General features: G+C 54.8%; 7 protein-coding genes across 7 annotated transcripts; 5 read left to right on the top strand and 2 right to left on the bottom strand.

Moving 5' to 3' along the window:
* Positions 1–155: 155 nt before the first annotated feature.
* CC84DRAFT_1261262 (uncharacterized protein) lies at positions 156–940 on the bottom strand. Its single transcript, XM_018185050.1, has 3 exons — positions 817–940; positions 631–766; positions 156–579 (listed from the first exon to the last, which is right to left on the bottom strand). The coding sequence occupies exons 1-3, from the start codon at positions 909–911 to the stop codon at positions 319–321; spliced, it is 492 nt and encodes a 163-aa protein (XP_018032886.1). The 5' UTR covers positions 912–940; the 3' UTR covers positions 156–318.
* Positions 941–2,640: 1,700 nt separating this feature from the next.
* CC84DRAFT_896854 (uncharacterized protein) lies at positions 2,641–7,910 on the top strand. Its single transcript, XM_018187825.1, has 2 exons — positions 2,641–7,381; positions 7,428–7,910. Exons 1-2 carry the CDS (start codon positions 2,876–2,878, stop codon positions 7,695–7,697), a joined length of 4,776 nt encoding a protein of 1,591 aa, XP_018032885.1. The 5' UTR covers positions 2,641–2,875; the 3' UTR covers positions 7,698–7,910.
* Positions 7,911–9,992: 2,082 nt separating this feature from the next.
* Positions 9,993–12,352, top strand: CC84DRAFT_1261260 (uncharacterized protein). Its single transcript, XM_018185049.1, has 7 exons — positions 9,993–10,554; positions 10,607–10,709; positions 10,763–10,838; positions 10,884–11,252; positions 11,300–11,738; positions 11,792–11,961; positions 12,015–12,352. Exons 1-7 carry the CDS (start codon positions 10,439–10,441, stop codon positions 12,038–12,040), a joined length of 1,299 nt encoding a protein of 432 aa, XP_018032884.1. The 5' UTR covers positions 9,993–10,438; the 3' UTR covers positions 12,041–12,352.
* Positions 12,353–12,799: 447 nt separating this feature from the next.
* On the top strand, positions 12,800–14,439 carry CC84DRAFT_1188713 (uncharacterized protein; the record flags this gene model as incomplete). The annotated part of the gene is made up of 2 exons (XM_018181001.1): positions 12,800–13,110; positions 13,296–14,439. 2 exons carry the CDS (start codon positions 12,800–12,802, stop codon positions 14,437–14,439), a joined length of 1,455 nt encoding a protein of 484 aa, XP_018032883.1.
* Positions 14,440–15,024: 585 nt separating this feature from the next.
* Positions 15,025–17,368, top strand: CC84DRAFT_1124229 (uncharacterized protein). The gene is made up of 4 exons (XM_018175681.1): positions 15,025–15,578; positions 15,685–16,154; positions 16,236–16,353; positions 16,403–17,368. Exons 1-4 carry the CDS (start codon positions 15,219–15,221, stop codon positions 17,045–17,047), a joined length of 1,593 nt encoding a protein of 530 aa, XP_018032882.1. The 5' UTR covers positions 15,025–15,218; the 3' UTR covers positions 17,048–17,368.
* Positions 17,369–19,688: 2,320 nt separating this feature from the next.
* Positions 19,689–21,209, bottom strand: CC84DRAFT_1124227 (peroxisomal adenine nucleotide transporter 1). Its single transcript, XM_018175680.1, has 3 exons — positions 20,843–21,209; positions 20,230–20,780; positions 19,689–20,179 (listed from the first exon to the last, which is right to left on the bottom strand). Exons 1-3 carry the CDS (start codon positions 20,944–20,946, stop codon positions 19,818–19,820), a joined length of 1,017 nt encoding a protein of 338 aa, XP_018032881.1. The 5' UTR covers positions 20,947–21,209; the 3' UTR covers positions 19,689–19,817.
* A 328-nt stretch (positions 21,210–21,537) lies between these two features.
* Positions 21,538–25,150, top strand: CC84DRAFT_896581 (cysteine proteinase). The gene is made up of 5 exons (XM_018187824.1): positions 21,538–21,713; positions 21,787–22,565; positions 22,646–22,865; positions 22,916–23,226; positions 23,274–25,150. Exons 1-5 carry the CDS (start codon positions 21,666–21,668, stop codon positions 24,988–24,990), a joined length of 3,075 nt encoding a protein of 1,024 aa, XP_018032880.1. The 5' UTR covers positions 21,538–21,665; the 3' UTR covers positions 24,991–25,150.
* The last annotated feature ends 32 nt before the right edge of the window (positions 25,151–25,182 follow it).

Genomic DNA, 25,182 nt, shown 5'->3' with positions numbered 1-25,182 from the left:
CATTCATCTCAGCAGCATGGGAAGCAGCACTCCTAAAATGACTAGGTGGCTTTGGAGGGGTGCATTCGTATGTGCCAGTTCATACAGATTCAGCAGTGTCACTCACTGGTCTATAATCTTCGGTCGACAGAAAAGTTCCAGGGATAACATATACCATAGTCTGATAAACGAAGCGGCAAAGCCGCAATCGTGTCCAATGTCTAGCCTGGCCCTCGTGCCACATGGGTATCGCGCTGATAAACCATCCTCTTCTTCAAGTCCCCGTCCCTTGTGGTTCACATCTTCGGTATCATTACATCTCTGTCACCAACCTCCTTCCTACTCAACTTTGTTGAACTTCTCCTCGGTTTCCTGCTCGAGTTCGAACTTCTTTTCAGGTCCCTGCCTGAAAAGAAACTCTTCCTGCTCTAGACGTAAATCCCGCGCGGCCAACCATCGTTGGTATCGTTCGCGTATGCCTCGCTTCTGGAAGACGTAGACAATCCACAGGAATATAACGTAAAGGCAGAAAAGGTTTATGAGAAGCAGCATGGTGCCGATGACAATGGTGACACGTGTTTTTCCGTTCAGGCCTGGGTCCTGATATGGAACGTGAGAAAAACCGATGGAAGCGATAAGGGCTTGCCGTACAACTGGATCTTCTGCTTGCAGAGCTTGCTCGATAATCTTGAGGACGTGTTTTCGCTGTGGCTCTTCTAGGACTGGACTCAGGGACTGGGAGAGTACGCCAGAGATGAGGAACAGGAGCAACAGGATGGAGCACATGCTGTTGTACTGGTCAGTATCCAATGCGACTTGATCTTTTCGGGACCGTACCTGGACCAATAGAAGACGCGACGGGGGGGGAGTGCGCGAGCGATGATGTTGATGCAATATCCTTTGGCAATTGGACAGAAGTCAGACTGCTGCATTGGGCGGGACTTCGTGCGTGAACTTGTTGCGAAAGAGGACGTTTTGAAGAACATTTGCAGCAGGTCTTATTGGGCATCTGAATCGGATGACCCGGATGTTATGCTCTTGCCACACGGTGCGACAGCCCACGATACCCTCTGCAAGAAGGTCGATGACGTTGCTGCGATGTATGCACGGCGCCGACGGAAGGCGCGCCCATCAACGCAATCGAAGGAAAGAACGACGCAAAGTGTCTTGTCCCATCACAAAACCCGCTTTTGGGTGGCTGCAATCACTAACATAGGTATGTTCCCATGCTCTCTCCTATATCACTACAGGCCGACTGACCTTGCTGTTTGTGCACTGTCACGCGACTCCAAAGCATCTACTGCATCATCACCTTTCATTTCTGCACGATAGGTCAGAAACCCGGATGTCTACTCGTGCGTGCCTGAACTACTCAGACCTTAGGTACACTGTTGGCCTTGAGCACGACAAGATTTCCCGGACGATTGTATCCCCAGCTGAAGAGTAAAGGATGTTGGTGATTGGCAGGGAATATAAAAGAGGGACTCGGCCAATAGTATCAATGCACCTAGCCAGGCACGACGCCTGGCTAGGTGGAATGCCAGAGAGATACGTACCTGGTACTCTAATGACAGTGAACGTCTCATTCGACATCAAGATGGACTTCGTACAGAACAGCACTTTCGCAAGCATGAGCAGCCCTAGAGGATCGCATGGTTTCGTCCGTGCAATGTCTCATTAGTCGAGTGCCTGGGTTGCCTCGATGACATGCAGACAGCCGGCGATGAGAAAAGAAACGCAGCCAAGAAGGTTTGAGCAGGGACCACGACGTTTCTTGAAACCCCACAACGCGATGGCATGCCACAACGGTTAACCCTGCCAAGAACGATGTTCTCCCCAACACTGACTTCTGACGGCTGCCCTCACTTGTCTTTGCAGACATACTGTGCCGTATCACTTGAGTGCAATTACCATCAACGCACGCACCACTTGGCAAAGCAGGCGGATGGTGTAGCGCCCGTTTAGGCCATTCAATAGCGCGGTTCGCCGGTCCCTGACTTGCCTCCATGGGGTTATGTACAAATGGATCTGCGAGGTGAACCGCGCCAGGGGCAACTCCAGCTGCACAAGCGGAGGTGTTGCGTTTCATCGTGTTGCACGACGCTCAAGCAGGACGAGGCCTCTTGCGGCAGCTGCAGCTGTAGTGGTGTTGGCCTTCGCAGCGTCCAAGTGCGCGGCCCGGGCACGAATCCATGGTCCTGCTGCCGTGTCCTTGAGTCGTGTCCACCTCCACGTGTGAAGGTGTGCAGTAAGGAGCATCCTGGTTCGGTGCGCCCTCCGGCCCTGATGGCGGCTATAGCAGATCAGCAGAATCCAAAATCCATCAAGGGCGCCATAATCGACGCGCGCTCGTCGCGTTGGCTTCCGCGACATCTCATCTCGTGCTGCTCTCCTGCATCCGTCCTGCAGCAGCCGGCTCGCTGCATCTCGCCGCTGCCGTGTCGTGTCCGCACCAATTCACACCCCCTGACGCTGGAAGGCACACCAAACAGCCGCGACGACGCTATCTGCACAGGAGCGAGTCGCGACCCGCAATCGTGCGTCTTGCGTCTTGCGGGCTTCCAGGGTCTCTGTCTGTCGTGTCACACCCCGCCGTCTGCTCGAAGCTACATCTCACGTCCAGAGCCAGGCAGCGCTGGCCTGTCTTCCCCCGAGCGATTGTCCGCGACGAAAGCAGCCGTGACGCGGCGGCTACCCGGCATCGAACCTGCACCTCTCCGCTGCGCATCGAGCGCCCGACCGCGCAGCTTGGCCCAGCTTTTTGGATAGTCTGGCCTTGGTGTTCGAATTGCCCTTTTCGAGGCTTTGTTTCCCGGACGGCATCGGAGTATGCAAGCTGGCGGACGCGCACCACCGACTATACAACTCCGGACCCCAGAGCTAGGGCGCAGCGGCCATGGCACACTTGAGTAGCAGAGACAGGGTGAGGAATGGCTCGCGGCCGTCCACACCCCCGGGCCCGTCAAGAACACATGGCTCAGGCCCCGGGATGCGTGCGCTGGATACTCGCCCCAAGAAATCGGAGACCTTCTTCGACGACGAGACCCTGGTCGACAACAGTCGCAGTGGAGGCACCCAGCGTGAAGCGCTGAGGGACTCGCACGACCTGTCGTTTGCCGATCGCACACGGGACTCTGTCGTTGACAACATGCTCATGTCGCTCGACCAGCTTCCTCTGTCGTCCTACCCAGCAGCGCTGTACTCCACGAGCAATCTCGACGACGACCAGCTATTCTTCATAGACAATTCATACGCCTCACCCAAGGCCCCGCGCGTCCGCGGTCATACGTACGCCTCGTCGCAATCTTCCGATTACGACCTGCATGCCGATGATTCGACGTCTCGATTCGGCCCACATCACGCACGCGGACGGCGAAGCAATAGCAGTAACAACATTCCTAACGCAATGAGCCGACGTGAGAGTCTGAGAGGAGCGTGGGCTGATCCTCGGCAAGCAAACGAGCAAGCACAACAGGCAGTCCACATGAGAGGTGGGAAGGGCAGCAAGAGCAGTATGGGTTCGAGCGTGGACTTCGGGAAGGCGGGTATGGGATCACAACGTCTAGGCCTGGGTCGGCGATCCATTAGTTTTGATCACGGAAACTTGGGTTCAAAGGCATTGTCGGTGAAGACAGAAAGGAGCCGACCGACGTATTCTGGGTACCACCCCGATTACGAGGCAGCACCTCAGCCGACAATTCCTGCTGGACCTCGAAGAGCCCAGGAGCCACAATTGCCCGTCACTTACGCGGCGCAACCATCGTTTGCACCGGCGCAGGCTCCGGCGCCCCGCCGAAAGAATAGCGTTCGATCGGCCGCGAGCTACAGAACCCTTCGCAAAAATAAGAGCCACCAAGAACCAAACATGCGGCTCCAGGCTCAAGAATTCGTCAACGCTGCCAATCTGAGAGATCTCCCTCCGATACCGACGTATCACGACCCGCCCGCACCCTCGCCAAACGTGGCTACACGGAAGCACCCGCTCGTGCCTCTTGGGCCCGTTCCTGTGCCGAAGGAGAAACCTGGTTTCTTCCGCCGTGTCTTTGGTAGCGCATTGCCAAAGTCGGCGCCCCAGATCTCCAACGCGTCTACTAATTCTAACGTTTCATACACGACTACCCCGCCGGCTTCAGCAACCAACCGACCGACTGATGTCGACTCTATGTACTCTAATGGTCGGCCTCGCACCACCCCACACGGGTCAAACCACATCGCATCACAGTTGAAATCGGCTGCCCCAAGGCCACCACAAACAGCTAGCTCAGCACAAACGCAGACCACGCAGCCATCACAGCCAACTCTGGCGAAGAAACACTCGTCTTTCTTCAGGCGGAGAAAGAAGTCCGTGACCGAGCCCCCGCAGCAGCCTCCAATGCCGGTGCAGTTCCAAACCCCACAGAAGCTCGAGGATGTCCAGCCGCAGCCAAGTCCTGGCATCAGTAGCCTGCGCCAGGTCATGAACCCGTACCTAGGCGACACGCCAAGTCCAGTTAAGCAGCAACAAAACGCCTCAGAGTTCTCGCCGGAGCCTGATGATGGAGTAGACCCACAACGCCCGAATGGCTTCTCGCCTGGATACAAGCCGCATAAGGATGCGACTGTGCGAAGCGTCAAAGCAGGATCACGCGACACTAACCCCTCGCCACCATCGCGGCAGGAGCTATTCAAAGAGCAACTCATGGCAGAGCAAGCGGCCAGTACAAGCAGCCCGAAACTCAAATTAAAGTTAAAGAGCCGCAAGCCAAACGTCGCTACCACGCAGGAGGATACCTTCCTTGCCGACAGCAGCAGCTGCAACGAAGGTGGCAGTGGTCGTGCAACACCATCAGGCGAGCTCGGCGCATTTGGCGATGCAGATGAAACGCCGAGGCCCGCTCGCAGCCCCACTGCAGCCGGGTTCCCACTCCCGCCCAATGTTGGAGTGCGGAAGAGCGCCGGTGAGAAGAAGCGCAACAAGCTGTCCAAAACCGAGGGGGATAGTGCCAGTGTATCAGCACCATCCCGGTCCACTTCGGAGGCTGAGGTGGAGGATGGGTGGATTCTCACAGCTCCTGGTGGCCAGGAAAAGCAGACGCCTTCGCGAAAGACGAGCGCAAATAGGCCCCGGCGTGTGTGGCTTGAGCCCACGTCGTCAGAAGAGAGGCTGGCTGGTGACGATGATGCCGAAGACCTGACGCTTCCTTTGGAAGGCGCACGCTCGGCGCAGAAACCGTTTGAGAAGGAACTGCCTGTCCCTCCTCCGCAAAGCACTCCAGCGTCTTCCCATGTCGTTCAATCGACTCCAAGCCTTCCTACTCTGCACATACCGACACAAGATTCCGATGCTATGCCCTCCATTATTGAGCATGGCGTTCAGGACGCTGAGCCCAGTGATGCGGACCGAGAACGCGCTTTCCGTATTTTCAGTGGCGACGACCCATCCGTGCAAAAGGGCACAGCAGCTGCCGATCTGGGCGACATCACGGCAGCCAGCACGCGTATACGGAAGGCGTTCATGGCGCTGTTCGACTGGACTGGCTTCAACATACTCGGCGCCATGCGAGATCTCTGCGGAAAGGTCGTCCTGAAGGCCGAGACCCAGCAGATCGACCGGATCCTCATGAGCCTGTCGGAGCGTTGGTGCGAGTGCAATCCCAACCACGGCTTCAAGGCAGCCGATGTCGTGCATACTATATGCTATTCGATCCTCTTGCTCAACACCGACTTGCATGTCGCTGACATTGAATCAAGAATGACCCGAAGCCAGTTCGTTAAGAACACACTGCCCACAGTCGTCCGCGTCTGCAAAGATGCACTGAAAGACGCACACGACGCAACCCTCAGACCTCAGTCGACTCAATTCAGGAGAGGATCTCTACCTTGGAACAACACCTACAACAACGACAGGTCAGAGCCCAGCTCCCCGGCTGCTGAGGATGCAGCCTTTCCCGCAGATGTTGCTGAGGAGCCCATCGAAAACAGGAGAGCTAGAAGCCGTCTCTCACTCCGTCCTCCATATCGCAGCGGGTCCGAAGGCTTATTGATTGAATCTGGTGTTGCTGAGGGTGAACTTTTGGTCAGTTCGCCATACAATGGGCCGATAAAGGGATGGGAGTTGCATCTCGAAACCGTGCTCAAGGAGTTTTATGATTCCATTCGCAAGCAGCGGCTGCCTTTGCATGGAGTCTCAGCGCTACAAGTCCACGAACAGCCATCAACAAACAACCTTTCGGTTAGTGGCATGCTTCGCCGCACGCCAAGCGTTCTAAGCAAGGCTCCTTCCGACAACATGAGCTACCGGGGGCGATCGCAGACCGATTTCCGCAGTATGGGAAAGAGCTGGAACTCCAAGAACCGTTCGCGACCGCGTCTGTATCCAACATCCACTGTCGCTTCCAGCCGCACAAGTCTGGATGATCAATCCGTTTGGAGCCCAGCAGGTTCAAGTACGTGGAGCAGATACTCGTACGGAAAGACCCAAACGTCCATGTCAATGGAGTCACTCGGCTCACACTTTGCGCATGGCGACTACCAGCAAGCTATTGGCTTTGCCAACGCACTCTCACAAGCTATCATCCGCGAGGAAGGGATGACTATTGCTAGTGACGAGGAATTCACCCGCGTGGCACCGCTTCTCGAGGACGAAACACTGGAACTTACCGGCGCACCATGGGCCAAGGAAGGTATACTGAAGCATAAGCACCATCTCGAAGCATTGGACAAGAAAGCGAAAGACCGGACATGGAACGAGTGCTTCGCTGTCATCGAAAAGGGCTACATGCGACTCTTCTCCTTCAACATGAACGCAAAGTCGATGCGGTCAAAGAAGTCACGGCCCTCCGCTGGCGGTGTTGTTGGTGGTGGAAACTGGATGGACAATGCCGAGGCTCTTGACAGCTTCCTATTGCGACAGACCATCGCAAGCGCTCTTCCCCCACCGGGCTACTCGAAGTCTCGACCGCATGTCTGGGCTTTATCTCTTCCGACTGGAGCTGTGCACTTGTTCCAAGTCGGTACGCCCGACATTGTTCGCGAATTCGTGTCCACTGCCAATTATTGGTCTGCCAGGTTGTCAAAGGAACCTTTGATGGGAGGTGTCAGCAACATCGAATATGGTTGGGGTGAAAACGTTATCAACACAGCCTTGATACGCCCGGAGAGCACCGCATCGACCCATGGCCACGTACCTCGCCCTAGTATGGCGAGCTCAATGCGCAGTTCTATGGACCATGCATCGGGAACGATTAAAGCTCGTCTGCCCGGTGACAAGGTCGCTCTCAATGACTGGAGCCCGCCAACCTCAAGCATGATGGCCAGCAACCTAATGGAAGTGGATCAGCTCCGGGCGTTGACCGACTATGTGAAGAACATCGAAGACGAGCTAGCTCGCCATAATGAAATGAGGGCACCTATGCTTATTGCAGTGAGTGCCTTTCGGAGCCTTGTACTGATCACGCTGACATGAACAGTTTTCTCCACGCCATCCCAACGCCGCAAAGGCAATGGCCAACTGGGAACGCAAATCGTCTTATTTACTACGGGAGATCGTCAAGTTCCGCACGTACATCGACTCGCTCACAGCTGCACAAACTCTGAAGAAGAGAATCTACGCGGAACGCGAGGCAAGCGAGGGACAAGTTGATGATGATGATGTTGACGATGTGAACAAGCCGTTGCCGGCTAAAGACAAAGATGGTGCGAGCGAGGTCATCCAAGCTTCCGAGCCCATCTCGACCTGATATCTCTTTCTTTCGTAACCTTCAAGCCCTGTATTTGCTGACGAGCGACGTTTGATTTGGATAGGGCTCACACCTCTTCGGCGTACGGTGCGGCGCCTGAAGAAGCTTCATTCGTCTCGGCCAAAACTGAGGGAAAGAGAACGACTCAACGCAACTGCTTGATCTTATACACTCTTGTAATCTTTACGTTCAGCTTCACTTTCGGCTCTCGGCTCGTCCACAGCCGGAGGATTTTATGGTTTTCATTTTCACGGCATAGCGTTGCGATTGTTATTTTTGGTCCCATCGGATGATGGGAAGACGATTGAATGTATTTTACGCCTGAGTGTGTCTACATTTACGCTAGCCCGTTTTCCCTACGTTCGAGTACAAGGACACGTTTAGCGGCATCTTGCGGCGCAATTGCGGGGTCGGGCTAGAAAGAGATGCAGTGTAACATATACCCATCCATTGAACAAGGATCACGTTCTCAACGTCTTGACCCGCGCACAAAATCTCCTGCTCACCTACTTTCGCTTCACACCGCAGATCTGACCTACTCCCACGGGGGGAAAAGAGAAATCTTCTCGTTTTCGTTCAGCTTAGGTGAGACGACGCAGGAACATGCGCTGGGTGGGGATGATAATATATTTGGCGGTCAAGAGACAGGTTCTGCTTACGGCGGGCTGAGCAGAACGTTTATGAGGCAAGGGTGGTATGATGTGAGTTCAAGGTGTGTGTGTGCGAATACACTGCATTTGCAAAAGCGATGGAGTTTGTGCATATTAGTGTTGATTGCACGCGGCTCGTCAGTTGTGTGAACTGCTTGCCCTGCTTCTCGAAGGCGATATTCCGGATCGTTACAGTTAGCTCGTACGGCGCTTCTCCCTGAGATAGGAAAGTAGGTGGCATTCAGTCGACGTCATCTATACGACAATCGAGGGTGGGGTGCACCAGGGAGAACACACTGTTCGGCAATCTAATCGAAAGAATAGTCTCCGAGCAATCTGTACGCAATACGTAAATCCACTGCAAGAGCACCTCGAAATAGATAGAAATACCCACGCCAAATCCAACATCAGCGCGCCAGGAGGCGCAGACGGGTTCCCCAGGATCGCGTTATTGCAATGCTGGTCATGACATCGGGGGCAGGGCTGCACGTCTCATGCGATACAACGGTGCCTACGTCCAGCTCCAATGTCCGCCTCCCCTCATTGGCTCCCCTACAAGCCTTTCGACAGCTCAGTGCAACGGCACAAGACACCAGCAAAAGACGGGCCTATCAATCCGGATGCCGGCGCAGCAAATGAGGTTCGCTTTGACATTCGGTCTTGCCCGTTCGCTTAGGGCCGCGACGCAAGCCACAGCAACCCACTGTAGCGGGCCTGGAACATTTAAGACGCTACGAGAGCAGTCTAACCGCAAAGGATGGGCCTACATGGGTCCGAATAGGGAAAGCTGAATCGCAGGAAGTACGGTTTGGGTGGCCGAGGGAAACGATTGGAGGGTCTGGAAAGGTAGAGACATGGGAATTGCAGCTGTCGATGGCATTTTGAGCGCCACGGCAAGTCTACTGAAGGTCTTTGAGGTCACAGAATAAAGTTTGGGGTTGTGTTTGACGACAGCAGACGCGGGTGGTGGTGCTGTCAGTGATGAATTGGGCACACACCAAGTTGAAGTCCTCACCGAGCAAGGATCGGCATGGCCGCGGGTACGAGGTTTTCTCGCATACCCGCGTGCTCGGTCGGCGAGGCTTTGCTCCTCCCTCCGAGGACGCTTATGCACGACAGCGCAGATGTGGTTTTCCCATGCTGATTCGCCAGCGGGCACGATTTTGTAGATTTGGAGCGGTAAGAAGATTGCATCGGGCATGGGACTAGGCCAGGGAGGGCCGGACCGTCCACGTGTGTTTGGTGGAAATGAGCGTGGGTTGATGCTTTTGGCAGTGAGTCTGCATGATACGACGAAACAGGCAGGGTAAGGCACAGAATGCGTGTGGGCGACGGTGGCTTGGGTTGTCGTGGCTCGAGTGAAGGCAAGGGTCTCTCGTGGCTTCTGGGGGCAGCCAGTGCATGCAGCATTCACGGACGGGGGGAGCAATAGCTGCCATGGTTGCTATATATGTCCCCGGGAAGGCACTTCGCGATGGGGGTCTCTGGAAAGGGAAAAACCAACGACAGGAGCTATATCCACCATCAGCACCGCAGACACTAGCAACGGACGCGTAACGCTCGCTCAGGAACCGCAGACGCCCAACCCCACAGAGCCGTACCCCTTAAAGCCCACTCTTATTGCGCGCTTCCCCTTCGCAGGCGATCCTCACTCAGGCTCCCCTTCCCGTCGGCAGCAGATCGTCCCGATCTCGTGGCAGCTCTCCGTTTTCCGTCTTCGCGCGGACCCTCGGACGCTCATCCCTGTGGCGCCTCAGCCTTGCCCGTGCTGCGGCCAATTGCGACGCACCAGCGCCCGACCCCGCCGTCTTATCCGCCTACAGCAAAATCGTCGAGGCACTCGGCCGCCCGTCAGCCGCACAGCTTCTCACTCACCTCACGTCCTCCTCTGTGCACCTTGGGCCTCATCCCTCCCGCGACGCTGTCCAGGCAACCCTCGCAGAGTCCGGCGCGCTTCACTCCACGACAGCTCCTCGCCGCCCGCGCCTCGCTCCCGCCCTCGGCAGCCCCCGCCCGCGCCGAACGACCCCAGCCGCGCCGCGCACACCAGCCACACGCAGCGACGCCCAAACAACCGCGACCTCCGCAACCATGTCCTACTATCCGGGCCAGCAGTACCACAACGGCGCACCCAACTACGGCGCGCCCCCGCCACAGCAAAACTATGGGCCGCCGCAGGCCTATCCGGCACCGAGCTACGGTGCTCCGTGAGTGCTGCCACCGGGAACCACGACGCAGATGCTGACGGCTACCACGCAGACCTCCACAGCAGTACGGCTACCAGCACTCGCCCTCGCCGCAACCCCCCTACAACGGCGGCTACCAGCAGGGCCCGCCGCCCCAGCAGTACGGATACCAGCAGGTGCGTATCCGGTTACGTGAACGGGAGGGACCGTGGAGCTGATGCTTGACCAGACCCCGCCGCCCCAGCAGTATGGCGGCTACGGGGGACCGCCTCCGCAGCAGCACCAGCAACACTACCAGCCACCACGTACGTCTTCACGTTGTTTCTACTGGCCCCGACTGACAGAAGCAGCACCGCAAATGCAGCAGCGTCTGCCGGGCGGCCCACCACCTCCACCAACAGCCCCGCAAAGCTTCGGCCACAACGCTCCCGCCGGCTACTCGTTCCAATACTCGGCTTGCAACGGGCGGCGGAAAGCGCTGCTCATCGGCATCAACTACTTCGGCCAGCGCGGACAGCTCCGGGGCTGCATCAATGATGTGAAGAACATGAGCACATACTTGAACGCACACTTCAACTACAAGCGGGAGGATATGGTCCTCTTGACTGACGACCAACAAGAACCTATGAGCCAGCCCACCAAAGCCAACATCTTGCGAGCAATGCACTGGCTAGTCAAGGACGCTCAGCCGAACGATTCTCTGTTCTTCCACTACTCAGGTACGGCATCCTATGACATCGGTGGTCAGATGGACTAACAGCACCAGGGCACGGCGGTCAGACTAAGGATCTTGACGGCGACGAGGACGATGGTTACGACGAGGTCATCTACCCCGTGGATTTCCGAACGGCAGGTCACATTGTCGACGACGAAATGCATCGTATAATGGTCGGCCCTCTGCAGCCAGGCGTGCGGTTGACAGCCATTTTCGACTCATGCCACTCTGGATCGGCGCTCGATCTGCCATACATCTATTCCACCGCTGGTGTGGTCAAGGAGCCGAACCTGGCCAAGGAAGCTGGCCAGGGCTTGTTGGGTATCATGTCATCTTACGCTCGCAACGATATCGGCGGCATGATGTCGACCGCTAGCAGCCTGTTCAAGAAGGTGACCACCGGCGATAAGGTGCGGGAAATGAACTTGAGGACGAAGACGAGCCCAGCCGACGTCATCATGTGGAGTGGTTCCAAAGATACACAGACATCGTAAGTTGGTCCATTCAAGAAAGTCAGATGGTATAATCCTGACCGACACTCAGCGCCGATGCATCTATCCAGGGTGAGGCCACCGGTGCCATGTCGTGGGCGTTCATCACTGCTCTGAAGAAGAACCCGAATCAGAGCTACGTGCAGTTGCTAAACAGCATTCGCGAGGAGCTCCAAGCAAAGTACAGCCAGAAGCCGCAATTGAGTTGCAGCCACCCTCTGGGTAAGTATCCATTACTTTAGACGTGTCCACATGTGTGCTAATGCATGAAGCAGATGTCGACCTGCAATACCGGATGTAGAGGTGTTTACGTTGAACTGTGGAGCGAGAGACGTCTTACATGAAAACTTTGCGCATGGGCTTGGATCGGAGACAGGAAAAGGGAAAGGCTTTGGGACTCATGGCTGACGAATGGTTTTGGTACTTGGATTGTACATATTGCACTGAGCAAGTGACGGCTTGGGTTGGATCACAACAGCGGCGTATTGGCTTGTAAGGTCGCAAGTCTGGATACCAACGTTGATTCTTTAAATTCCAATTTGGCGTTGTGCTGTTTATGTGGCATAACACCCTTAGATCCAATTCCGGTATAGAAATTAGCTATCCAGCGGAGAAAAAAAAGTTTCTGGGTGAAAGTGTCCAACTAGATTCGTTGCAGATGGCTACACTACGTGCCAAGTTGCGTGTAGCTGAACCGAAACGAACGCCTGAGCACAGGCCACAAGATCGACGTCTGGGATCTGCGTCCAAGACGACCACCCGCGATGCGCCATCTTCACTGCGTCCATCATGCGTCCTCCCGCAGAGCCGCTGGTCCGCTACCATCCCTAGTCCCTGGAGATACCCTTCCCTGCACCTCTGTGCACCTAGCTCCAGTAGCTCCACCTAACACAGGTGCCATTATCCTGTGCACGATTAGCTAAACCTCGCCGGAACGCTGCGGAGCCACACCTCCCACGAGATGCCAACATAACTTTGGAAACAACGCACCCAAAGGCCCTCTTACTCAACCTCCCCCAGTAATATTCAGGCGTACCTGCCAACACGCGCCTGGCCTACAATGCCTCTAGTCTTGTTCACACCAGCCCCTTCCGACACCTCGACAACAATCATCAACGGCGTCTCCTTCAGCATCCCCGCGCTTAACACTTTCCACTACGCGCTCTACACCAACAATACTATTTCTAACGGATCGGAGTGCTACCTCGCTTTCGACGGGTTCAGGCCTAGTATGCTGGATAATGGGACGTGGCTCCATGCTACATCGTGCTATATCCCTTACTTCGAAATGTCGTCACGGGGGGTGACGAGCATTGTATTTGGCGTGCTGTTTGGGGTGAGCGTCATGTTCACTTTGATGAACTTGAAGAAGTAAGTACAGGAGTAAGAGTTGTGGGTACTACGATACTAGGGGAAAGCCTGGGTACGCTGTGTTACCCCGGGGAGAATCATGGAGTACCCAGACTTTTGGCCCAATACTCTACGTCTTGTAACTCGATGGCTTGTACCTAGTCCCACTTTTGCGGCCTGCGCTGACTTGATGCTCGCGAACATAGGCACGGCGCGCAACATCTCCGCGAAGACAAGAGATTCAGGTTAGTCGGAAGACGCTGGCAATGGTACTGGATGCTCTTTGTCTCTGCATGCGCGATGATCAGCCTCTTCACTGGCATCGACGTCGACCGTTACTACCTACAGCAAATGCCCATCATGCTGCAGTGTTTCTTCTTCGCACTAATGTTACCCGTGGCTCTAGCAGCCGTTTGGGAATCCATCCGCCACTGGGGCAGCTGGCAGGAGCGCCAACTCGTCGACGCAGATCCTTACGGCATGCCGCCCAACGCCAGCAGGACCAAGATCCAATTTTACGCCCCGCTCATCTTCTACCTCTTCGCGTGGCTCAACTTCTTCCTCACGATCCCAAAACCTTGGACACCTATCCAAAAGCAAAACACGACCGAGCAAATCCGCGACATCGCCCTCCCCGCCGCAACAAACACCCGCACCAAAGCCGGCGCCCTCATCGCGCTTCTCGCCTGGCTCACAATAGCCTTCACCCTCACGCACACCATCCGCACCTTCCACCAAGGCAAATCCTTCCTCTCTACAGTTCCCAAGCATCTCCTCCTCAACCTGCTCCTCCTCGCCGTCCACATCGCCTACGCCATCCTATCATCCTTCTCCTTCCGCCTCGCCCTCGCCAACCAGAAAGTCCCCATTGCCTACCCCTTCGCGCTGGGCTACGCGCCGCTCCTGCTCATCCTGCTGAGCGCTAATGTCGCGGGGTTCCGCACTGAGAACGAGGACAGGCAGCTCATTGCGCAGCGCGTGGCGCGGGGCCGCGTGCACGATGCGGAGCTGAACCTCATCAAGAAACCAAGCTGGTGGAGTAGGAACATGGCGGCGAGGTTTGCAGGGGAGGAGGAGAGGTTGCGGAATATGGCTGGTGAGGTTGGTGGGAGGCCGACGGCGAGGGCGATGGAGATGGGTGATATGAAGGTACGCCAGAGGAGTGGGAGTAGATCCACCAGAGATCCTTTCAGGGATGAGAGTCCGGAAGGGGAAAGAAGCAGAGGGCGGGGGACGGGAATGCAAGCCCGGGGGGGCAGTGATGCAATTGCGCAGCGGGAGATCGAAGTGGCACCACAACCCGTTGGACCGCCGCAACAGCAGAAAATAAGGAGTATGCTGGATGTTTGATAATGATCCTGACCAAGTCCTGGTCGCATAGACACCATGCAGCCAGTACACGCTCAAGCAGGTCACTACACAGGCGGTCCTGAGCATCTTCCCCCTCGAAGAGAAGAGGCGGCACTGAAGTACCCCGGTTCAGTCTACCCTGAACGTGTATTTTTTGTGCCCATATGAAATGGACCCCAACTTTGCATCCCATCTCGTTGCGATGTCGATGGTGTTGACCTGAGGGCGAAGGGTATGCTTCTGGGTGAGGCTTGTAGTAGCCAAAAATACACACCACAGTTGGAAGGACAGTCTAGACGACTACGCGATTGGCTGTTTCTTACACAAGCGGTAGGAGCGATGATGTCAACCAGGAACGAGACACCAGTCACAGGCGACGCTAACAAATGAATGTCTCGTCGACGTGGGAATTACTTGCGACGCAAAGCAATGTAGTTTGGTAGTAATTTGCGTTTCCTTGCGTCGGGCATGATGCTTGACGGCCACGATGGCTATCTGATTGTGATCGGTCCTATGTCGCGGCCAATCAGACGAGGCGCGCCTTCTGTTTGCGGGTCGAGAAGTCGACGCGGCGGTAGCTTTCCTCCACATCCTCAGTTGCTCGCCGTGCTAGCAGCGTTACCTTACTGATAGCCCACCTTTGCGCTGCAAACACATTGCACCCCAGAGACATCCATATCGAATCCCTTGTCTGCCCCATCAGCTCTCGTCGCGACAGTACACGGCATCGTCACCCCGCGCACCCCGCACCCACGTATCCGTCTGCCATCACGGCCGCAATGGCGGACCACGCGGACCCCAACGGCGGCGGCAAGAAGGACGCACCGCTGCGCTCAATTGCCAATGCAGCCTCGCCGAGGTCGCCGCCCGCACCCCTCCAGATGGCTTCAAGCCCGCATTCGGGCCACCGCTCCAGTTTCGCAGAGAACATGCGCGGACTGCCCAACTCGCCGCGCGCTTCCCGCCAGCCGTCCCTTTCGCAGCAGGCATTGCAGGATCTGTTGAACAACCCACCCACCAAGGGCGGCGACCCCAAGTTTGCAGGGAGGGATTGGAAGTCGGTGCACGTCGGCGAGGTCGTGGACGAGAAGCAGGTGCGATTCGCACAACTTGACACCAGCGTTGAGGAGGCAACAAATGTGAGTAGTCAACGGCTTGGCCTATCTCTGTGTGTGGTAGCGCAGAAAGTGCTTCCTACGACTAGCCCGTGACAGCTGCATGGCAAGAGGTGCTAACCGGGGACAGCTACTCATAGAATACGGTGCGCCCAACGTCATCCTGCTCCGCGAAGATAAATCTTCGTCCACGGCCGTCGGAACGTTCGATTACAGCGACCTGAATAGCTACCTCCTACTCGTCGTCGGCTTAGCACACCCAGATGAAGGCGATGTCAAGTCGTTCGACGAGCTTGCCAAGAAGGGCCGCGAAGGCAAGCCTATACCGCTCAAAGACGTGAAGGATCTGGGCAAGAAAGAACCGCTCATCACACTGCCTGCGTCAGCCGACCTTGCTAAGGCCATGGAGGTTTTCGGCAGCGGTGTGCACCGCCTTCTAGTTGTGAAAGAGGGCACTACCGACGTGATTGGGATTCTGACCCAGTTGCGTCTCCTGCAATTCTTTTGGGACAACAGGCAGAGCTTTCCCGCTGTGAACCAGCTCTATCCTTTGCTCATAAAAGAACTCAACCTCGGGACGCAGTCTGTCATTGCAATCAAGTGAGTGCTCAGCTGATGTTACTTGTGCTGCCATGAGCGAAACAAGATCCCAAGAGTCTGAACCTCGCTAATCAACTTCAGCGGTGACAAACCCCTGACTGATGCGCTCGAGTTGATGAACAACGAGGGCGTCACCTCTCTGCCGGTCCTAGACGCTCAAAATAACGTCATTGGCAACATCTCACATGTGGACGTGCGAGTCAGTTCTCCTTGATCTTATTCTACTCTTTACGTGCTGATTGATCCAGCTCCTTACCAAAACCACATCCCTGCCGCTCCTCCGCTCCTCTTGCATCCACTTCATCGGCGTCATTCTCAGCGAGCGCGGTGTCAACGACGGAAAAGACTCTTTCCCAGTATTTCACATTACCCCCTATTCGACCCTCGCGCACACCGTCGCCAAACTTGTCGCTACCCGTTCCCACCGCATGTGGATCGTGGATGCTCCATCTCCTGCATCATCTGGCCCACCGACTCCATCAGTAAATCCCTCCGTAATGCCCCTTCCCTCGCCCATTACACCTCTCCCGTCCGCCGCGCCAGCACCCGTCTCCGCGCCATCTCCGCTTCTGTCCGGCGCCGCCGCGCCCGCCATCTCTGCGTCCGGTATTCCAGGTGCTAGCCTCTCAGGCCGCCTCAATGGCGTGGTCAGCCTCACAGATATCCTCAATCTTTTTGCTCGTGCGAGTGGCTTGCACCCACACGACCCAGACGAAGCGCGGAGAGCTAGACGGCGCAGCAGTAGCTCTAGCATGCGCAGGAGCATTGATAGCTCGAGGAGCGAGAGTATGAGTCGATCTTTCGGACGCAGGAGCAGTGTGAGCGATAGAGAAGCAGCTCACAGAGGCCTAGGGATCGTCCGAGGGAGGGCGAGCGGTGCTGGCACGGGATAGGAACCTGGCAGTGCCAGCTCGGACGAGATGATCTTCAGATTGAGCATGGAGGAGCGCAGCGAAGAGCGAAAGCCGAAGCAGTGGAAGGGAAAGGAGCTGGCGCGAGACGAATCGGGCTGAATGTTCGCGCATATGAAGAGTGACAAGGGAAATGAAGGGTCATGCTGTTCGGGATCGGTCAGCCCAAATTATAGAGTTCTCGAGTCTTGGTCCTCGAGCTATGATATCGTTCACAAGTGGTCTTTTTCTGGCGTTAATCATAGGATAGCGATTTTGCATGGCGCTTGGGGGTAAAGTCTCAGAATTGAAGCATTGCAAATCGTTTGTTATCAAGGTGCCTTGCCCTCTCGTACTCTGATGCTAGTCTCGGGTGCTTCTCTTACAGGTGCATCTGCGTCACTGAAGACAATACTTGTCAAGGTTCAGCCGGTGGGGACTGTTGATGTCGCCAGGTGCAAGGATATAAGCGCCCATAGGTCTCTGTTTCTGCCAACGAAGATGCGACAGGGTGTTTGTGGTGGTGTCGCAGCCCATGTGGACGTGCGGCTGATACGAGGACCTCTCAGACGAGCGTCCGATTTTGACGATTGAAGTGCAGCCTCGCTGCTGTTGCTGGAGGATGGTACAGTGCTGGGGCGGAGCAGTGCGGGACGTACCAGCATATCTAGCTCTTGTATTCCCGTCGCACAGCTTCCTGGCGTCTTGTACCGCAATCCATAGGACCGCACCGCCTGGTGTGCGGGAGTCGGCTCTCTGGTCCAAATTCAAAAATCTGATCCTGCCAAATCGAACATCTTGCTACCGACTATTCGTTCTTCAAGTTATGTTTCTCCAGCCCACGAGAGATGCGAGGTAGAGGTGGTGGATATGGAGCCTGGAGAGGTCCTCAATGCTTTGTGTGGGCAGCGAACGAAGAAGCCAACCCAGTCACGCAGAATCAGTGCATGGAAATACAGACGAACCATTTTCTCCTGGTCACAACAATATCGATTTCTCCGGATATGTTCTTGACGGCGACTATGCTGCCATAGGTTACGTCGATGGGTTTTATCGTCCCCGCGAGGTGATAAATGAGTCGATATTCAGTACCTTCAGACCAATGGTCAACCTGTTTTCTATCGCAGTGGCCTTGAAAGGATGGGAGCAAGAAGCTGTTTTTATGCCGGCAAGACTGCAAGTCTCTGCATCTATGAACCATACTCTGTAATCACCAATCACAAGATGAAGAGGATCCTTCCGAAATCGCCGAGAAGTTCCAAATCGTCGATCGAGGCTTCGCCGAATATTTCCATAAAGCAATAATAAACTTGGATTGAGACTACGCACGAAAGATGCTGGAAGAGGCGCGCAAGCAGATCGCGGCTAAACAAGAAAGATCACACGACCTACAGACGGCAATGGACACCCCAAGCTCGTCGTTCTGGGCAACTTGGGTCACTTTTGTGAAGATTTTGCACAGAGACAGAGCGAGGGACGACCTGAGCGCGAATTTACCCCGTACAGCCGTGAAGAAGATTTCGTTCACTAGCTGCAAAACGCACATGAAGTCCTGTACTGGGATTTCATGCTTGAAGTGTTTCCTGACTGGAGAATCAAATCGCGATGGCTACGCCGAAATCTCGTCCTGCACGTGCTCAATAGCATCGCCATGGGAGTACAGAATGCATCTCTTCCGTTCAATCTTCATAACTACAACGATACGCTGCTCATGTTATAACTTCGGCACTCGTGATTGGATTTAAGAGGAGCTGAAGATTGTTAGCGAACGGCTTCTTAAGGCAGCCGTTCTCGATTGCACACGAGCCTGTAATAGGAACACGTTTACTCTTTTGCAATCAGCTGTCGTTTCACAAGCGGTTTTCTCGCCATAGTATCAGCTAGACATGTCGTTCCAATCGCAACAAGAGCATCTTTCCAGATCTGGCATGCCTCACCAACGCTCATTTTTTAGTAATGACAGCTTCTTCACTTCTGCTTGCCTGAATCTGCTGTCATAGTTCTTGTTGCTTTCACAAGAAACACAACGAGGTTCAATCTGCGTTCAAAGGTCAGCTCGGTACGCCCTCTTGACGCAATTCGGATGATGATGCAATTGTGATGCGGTCTAAGGCGTAACTGACCATGCGTGATCGTGTTCTCAGTATTTTGAGACCTCTGGTCGAGTCCGGCGCTTAACCTTTCCGACATAGGTGACATTCTAGAGATGAATGAGACGACCGCGGACAGCAACGCTGACGACTTCAAATTTCGCTCGAGTACAAACACGCTGTCTTAATACTTTCTTCGGGTCCATCTAGAACACATGATGTCGACGGAAGCGCCGATGAAGCGGTTCCATCGAATTCTTAGAAAAGCACATCGAGATTAGGAGAGTACCAACTTCTGTGACTTGGCGTAAACGAGATGATCGTTAGCATATTACCAGTTTCTGACCAGCGAATGACGCAAGGCATCGCTCGTTTGGTTTTGCAGCGGGCAAATGACGCGGATGAGACTGGATGGATACAGAACTACATACAATCGTTCTAAATGTTGTGTGTCTTCGGGCAATACAAATTCCTCAGATTCTTGGCCTAGCACTATACTGATACCCACCTATGGTAGTGGTGTGCCTGTAGTGGAAAGTTGTTGAAATGATGATAAAAAGAAGTCTTGCATTCGTGTATACCTAAGATGTTGACCGCCCAAACGCCCAACGATCAAGGAGCTCTAAGCTCTAAATGCAATGTACATAAATTCCATCCAGAACCGAACCGGTCATCTAATATATCTACTTGAGCAGAACAGGTCTGCTCTGCTGAGCCTTCTCAGCCGCGATGTTGGCAAGCTTCTGGAGCTTCTCGGCGCGCACTTGGCGGAGGTATCTGAACAGCAGAATGAAGGAGAGCTCGATACGCTCCTTCGTCATCATGAGGAAACCTTGCACAAGCAGACCTTTCAGGATCTGGGGCCCGATACCCTTGAACAGGCCGAGGGCACCTTCGTGTTCGATGATGTATTGCATAACTTCGATGAAGCTCTTGAAGGGCTTGCCATTCCTTGCTGGCGGGGGCCTCGATTGTAGACCAACTTTAGCGACGATGAGCGGCTGTGTAGCGATGGTAGCGAGTGCCTTGGACATAGCACCGAGGGCTAGAGCAATATATTAGCGACAGTTCTTCTAACCGCGCATCTATACGTACCAAAAGCCTCCCATGGCTTGAGCGCGGTCCTGCCCGGGAACAGGCTCTCCTTCAATCTCTGGTAGGCACCGTATGTGATCGCTGGGTTCACTACGAGCACTAAGCTGGCCTTCAAGCCTCTCCAAAGCCCCGTCCAGCCATCCTCGCTGTCTATGACCTCCTTCCCGGTCGCAAGAAGCCCCTTCCGCTCAAGTTTCGTCGTCGTTTGTTGTCGCGTCGTGACAACAGCTACCGGAATGGTGAATAGTTGGGCAACCGCTCCAGCGACGGCACCAAGTCCCAGTTCAGCAGCTGTTCCTGGAGCGGCCGAGTACTTCAGGTAAAGAGTGCGAACGATTGTATACCAGTAGAAGTAGGCAAAGTTGGTTGATGCGACACCAATCAGTGAGCCTGTCATGCCAGCGTACAGTCCCGCGACCCCTTCTGCCTTTACGATCTTCGTTATCGCATCGAGGGTGGAAGCATAGTGTTCGTGGTCGGGGGAGCTGGCAGCAGCTTCGGCATAGGACCCGGGAGCACGTTTAACCTGTACTTGCAGTTTGGTCTTCACACTGCGCCGGATATCAGCTCATACTGCGCAACGGGTATCTGCAGCGTATCGGAGCCCACTTACATGTCCAACGGGTACACCAGCGCATTCGCGAGCACAGCGCCCGCAGAACCAGCCACGGCGTTGCCCCATGGCGGCAGCTTCTCCAGCTTAGATGCGCCGGCCATTGTGGGATTGTCGACTGCGAAAGTCGCAAAAGCGGAGTGACGACGTTGAACGGCGACTTAGGGCGGCAGTTGGTGTGACCGGGGGTTGTGGGGTATCTTAGTATGCTGTGACGAACTTCCTATCTCATGGCCACAACAAAAGGAGCCAACGGTTCAGACAGGCGGAAGAGAGCAGTAGCAGAAGGATGCGGGGATGGGATCGTGGCGCTCTAGTACAGACGCGCTCCCAGCCGGCGTAGGGGAGCTTCTTTCCATGGCTGATGAGATCCGAGTTGGGCCGAGGTTCATACAAAGGCAGTCCGTACGCAGAATGGCATGGGTCGGCCCGTGCACTGAGACATTGTGTCTGGCTCGGCTGCTTTCTCAACCACAAGTGCACTTCACTAGAAGGGCAGAAGGTAGCCCGACTCGAGTAGCCCAGACATACAGAATTGCATGTGGAGAGACAGCCTCCAGCTGCTAGAGAATTACAATCGAGTCGCTGCCAGTATAACGCCGCCCGATCAAGTAGGCACGTGCCCCGCGGTGGCTTGGCGTGTAGTTACAGCTTCAACAACACCCGACGCTCAGTACCACAGACTGCAGACTGCAATCTGCAGGATCCGTCTGAAAGTGCAACAGCCGCGCCCTCGTGCAGGCCTAATCTGGATAGCAGCTCCGAAGACGGCATCACCGAAGCATCCAGAGGCTCTGTTCGCATCCACTCCGTGCCACTTAGCATGGCAGATCAAGCAGCCCAATTAGAAGCTTTAAAAGCTGCCGCCAGCGTATGTGACACTGACATGGCAGCTTTGGACAACCCTGCGATTTGAGGTTGGGTCTTACTTACTTCTCGCACAGAACCATGAGGCGCGGGTCAAGACTGCGGCAACCAAAGATGAAGCTCTCCAGCAGGCGCTTGCTGCAGCAGAAAATCTCATGAAGGCCGCGAAGCTGACGGCGAGTCCGGCCGAGAAGAAGCAACTGAATCAGAGGTTCAATGCCGTCGCCGATGTTGCACGAAGCGTGAAGAGTAACGAATGGACACCATCGAAACCAATAGTTACAATCCGGCCGCAGCAGCAGAATGTGAATGTGGCATCAAGGCCGAAATCAAAGGCCGACGGGATCGGAGAATGGGCTGCAGAGGTCGCACAATCATTCGGCCCCATTCCTAGCAGCTCTCATCCTCAGCCCGCATATCCAACACAAGACTCATCTTCGGGGACGCGAGTCGCTACCCAGTCTACCCTACCTCACGGTACATCATTCACATCACCCCCATCCCAATCTCCCTCCCAACATCCTACCTTGATATCTGCCCATGCAAATGGAAAACATGAGGATGGTTGGAGGCACTCTGGTGGAGGTATCTCTCATTCAAAATTGGACTTGGCAGCCCAGGACGACTCGAGAAATCGGAAACCAGAACTCACACAAAAGGGACCGCCGCGGGCGGGCTCGACAACTTCGGTATCTCATGTTCGCAAGTTACGTGAGCCCATCTCTTCTCGAAAGCGCACCACAAAAGAGGAGATCATTCTTCTCAAGGCTTCACTTGTGAATGGGGTAAAGTGCCCGCCATGGGACAAGATTCCTTCCACGAACGAGTTTGCCGCGGATGACTCTGGGTTCTTTACGTAAGTGTTTCCTCTCATAACAAAGATCCAGCTCTGTGCGGATGCAAGACGTTGTTAGATGGTTCTTACTAAATTTCCAGTCAATCTCGTGAATTGAGTTTGTCCCCTCAGCAGCAGCAGCATTTCAAGGCCTGGACTCGTGCGAAAGATGCGTTACCGAGGGGTTCATCTGGATCACATGAACATCCTGTCATGTCATCGCCTCGTCCAATCGACTTAGTCCAAGATGCGGCGACAGACTGTTCGGTTGTCGCCAGTCTTTGCGCCGGAATTGCTCGGACTGAGCGTGGATACGACAAGGTGCGTTGCTTAGAAGTCTTTAGTGCATCGTTACTCACTGCAAATCACAGATACTTTCCACAAAGCTGTATCCATTTGATCGGAACTTGGGAAGACCGGTCTTATCTACCAACGGCAAATACATTGTTCGACTGCATTTCAACGGTTGTTGGAGGAGAGTGACGATTGACGACCGTCTCCCACAATCGGAGACACGCGCCCTTCATGTCGTGGATAGGCGAGAACCAGCTCTCCTGTGGCCCGCTCTTCTCGAGAAAGCATACTTGACTGTCCGTGGAGGTTATGACTTTCCAGGCAGCAATTCTTGTAGTGACTTGTGGACGTTGACTGGCTGGATCCCTGAACAAGTCCATTTGCAGGAGTGAGTCTTCTTCTGTCTGTTGTCTGAACACCTACTGACCAACTCAGAACCGACATCGTCCCTGACCAGCTTTGGAATCGGCTCCACAAAGCGTTTGCTTTTGGAGATGTCCTTGCTACTCTCGGTACCGGACAAATGTCTGCTAGGCAAGAGCGCGAGCTGGGCTTGGAGGGCCAACATAGTTATGTCGTACTAGACCTGAAAGAGACAGAACATGATCGATTTCTTCTCGTGAAGAACCCTTGGGTTGAGGGTAGGGGCTGGCTTGGTCCACGTCCTTCCCCGGAAGAATTGTATGCCTCATCTACCATAACCGATAGTTCGAAGGATGGCCTGGCAACATACCACCGCGACACTATACCCACAAAAGACCGGCCTAGCCCGACAACATTCTGGATTGGGTTGGAACAAGTGATAAGACACTTTGATGGTCTGTATCTGAACTGGAATCCTGGCCTGTTCCGCTACCGGCAAGACATTCACTTTGAGTGGGCAGTTGATGGGTCTTCTGAAGAAGAGAACAGATGCATTGTAGCGCATCCCCAATTCCTTTTCCACTCGGAAGACGAGAGTCCTGTTTGGTTTCTGCTAAGTCGTCACTTCCGAGCGACAGTTGGAGATAGCAGAGAGGAATCGGATGCCTTCAACGACGGAAGCATACGTCCGAGTACACTGACAGACACATCGGACGATATACCCAAAGGGTACATGAGCATCTTCGTATGCCCAGGCAACGGGAACCGTCTGTACGTCAAAGACACGTGTCTCGAGCGCAGCGACTACGTCACAACACCACAGTGTCTCTTACGCTGGGATGCCGAAGCCCACTCCACCTATACAGTTGTGTTAGACCAAGATGAGCTGCCTGCGTCGGCGTACACATTCTCGCTTTTCGCTTTTTCGAATTCCAAGATCGAGCTTGAACCAGCGATTCCACAATATCCGCTACAGAAAGTGGTCACGGGCGAATGGACGAAGCAGACGGCCGGAGGAGGTACAGGCTCCAGCCAGTACTTTCAAAACCCACAGTACGCCCTCGAGGTGAAGCAGCGGGGACCTATAGCCATACTTCTCACCAGCACAAATCGGAAGAACGCTCTCCACGTGAAGCTTACCTTGGGACACGGCAAAAGGATATATCGGCTCAACAGCCGGGACGTTCTCGTTGATTCAGGGGACCATCGGGCGCGTTGTGTCTTTGCGGAAGCCAAGGACCTGGAGCCTGGCATGTACACGATTGTCTGCTCTCTCTTCGAGGCTGGACAGACGGGCGACTACAGTTTGCGGGTGGACAGCACCTGCGAGATCGTACTCAAGCAAATACCACGAGATGGCGCAGGGCTCATGTTGAATCGACTTGCGCCAGTGTGCTTTCGTCCAGAGGTCAACGAAGTAGTGGCCCCGATGGTGGTCCGACGCCTTGCGGCATACACTATAGTTGTTCGATTTTTGAAAGCAACGACTTCGCGTTCGGCGGGTGTGTTGCCCACTACCCGCAGCCCCTTGCGATTCAGTGTAGAATACGGAAGGGGTCCAGAGCGGCGGTTTCTCATCACCAGCGAGCGCGGACAATATTCGGACGCAGTCATACTCCGTACAGAGGCTGTCAATATCGACCCTGAAATGTACCCAGGTGCCAATCTGTCCTTGGTCATGGATCGACTGTCTGGCCCCGGAGGTCCCGTCGAAGAGTGGTATGAAGTGGAGGTGTATACTGACATTCCTAATGCCTGCGAAATTGGAGTTTGGCGTGACAGGAAGTGACGACGAGGAGGAAGCATGGGCGGCGTTGTAGGTGGGGAGTTTGTCAATTTTGGCGTTGGCGCAACGTGGTATCAAAAGTTGGTGTCATTTGTGCAGGTCGGATGGTCATGTACGAACAGCAGTGACGCTAGGTTTGGTCACCGGGGGCTGCCGTCGAAGGAGGCCGCACGCTTACGATAAGAGAGTGTGTAG

This window comes from Paraphaeosphaeria sporulosa, assembly GCF_001642045.1.
Source record: "Paraphaeosphaeria sporulosa strain AP3s5-JAC2a unplaced genomic scaffold CC84scaffold_8, whole genome shotgun sequence".
Lineage (NCBI taxonomy): Eukaryota > Fungi > Ascomycota > Dothideomycetes > Pleosporales > Didymosphaeriaceae > Paraphaeosphaeria > Paraphaeosphaeria sporulosa.
The sequence above is the reverse complement of the archived record's forward strand: the minus strand, read 5'-3'. Positions and strand labels throughout refer to the sequence as shown.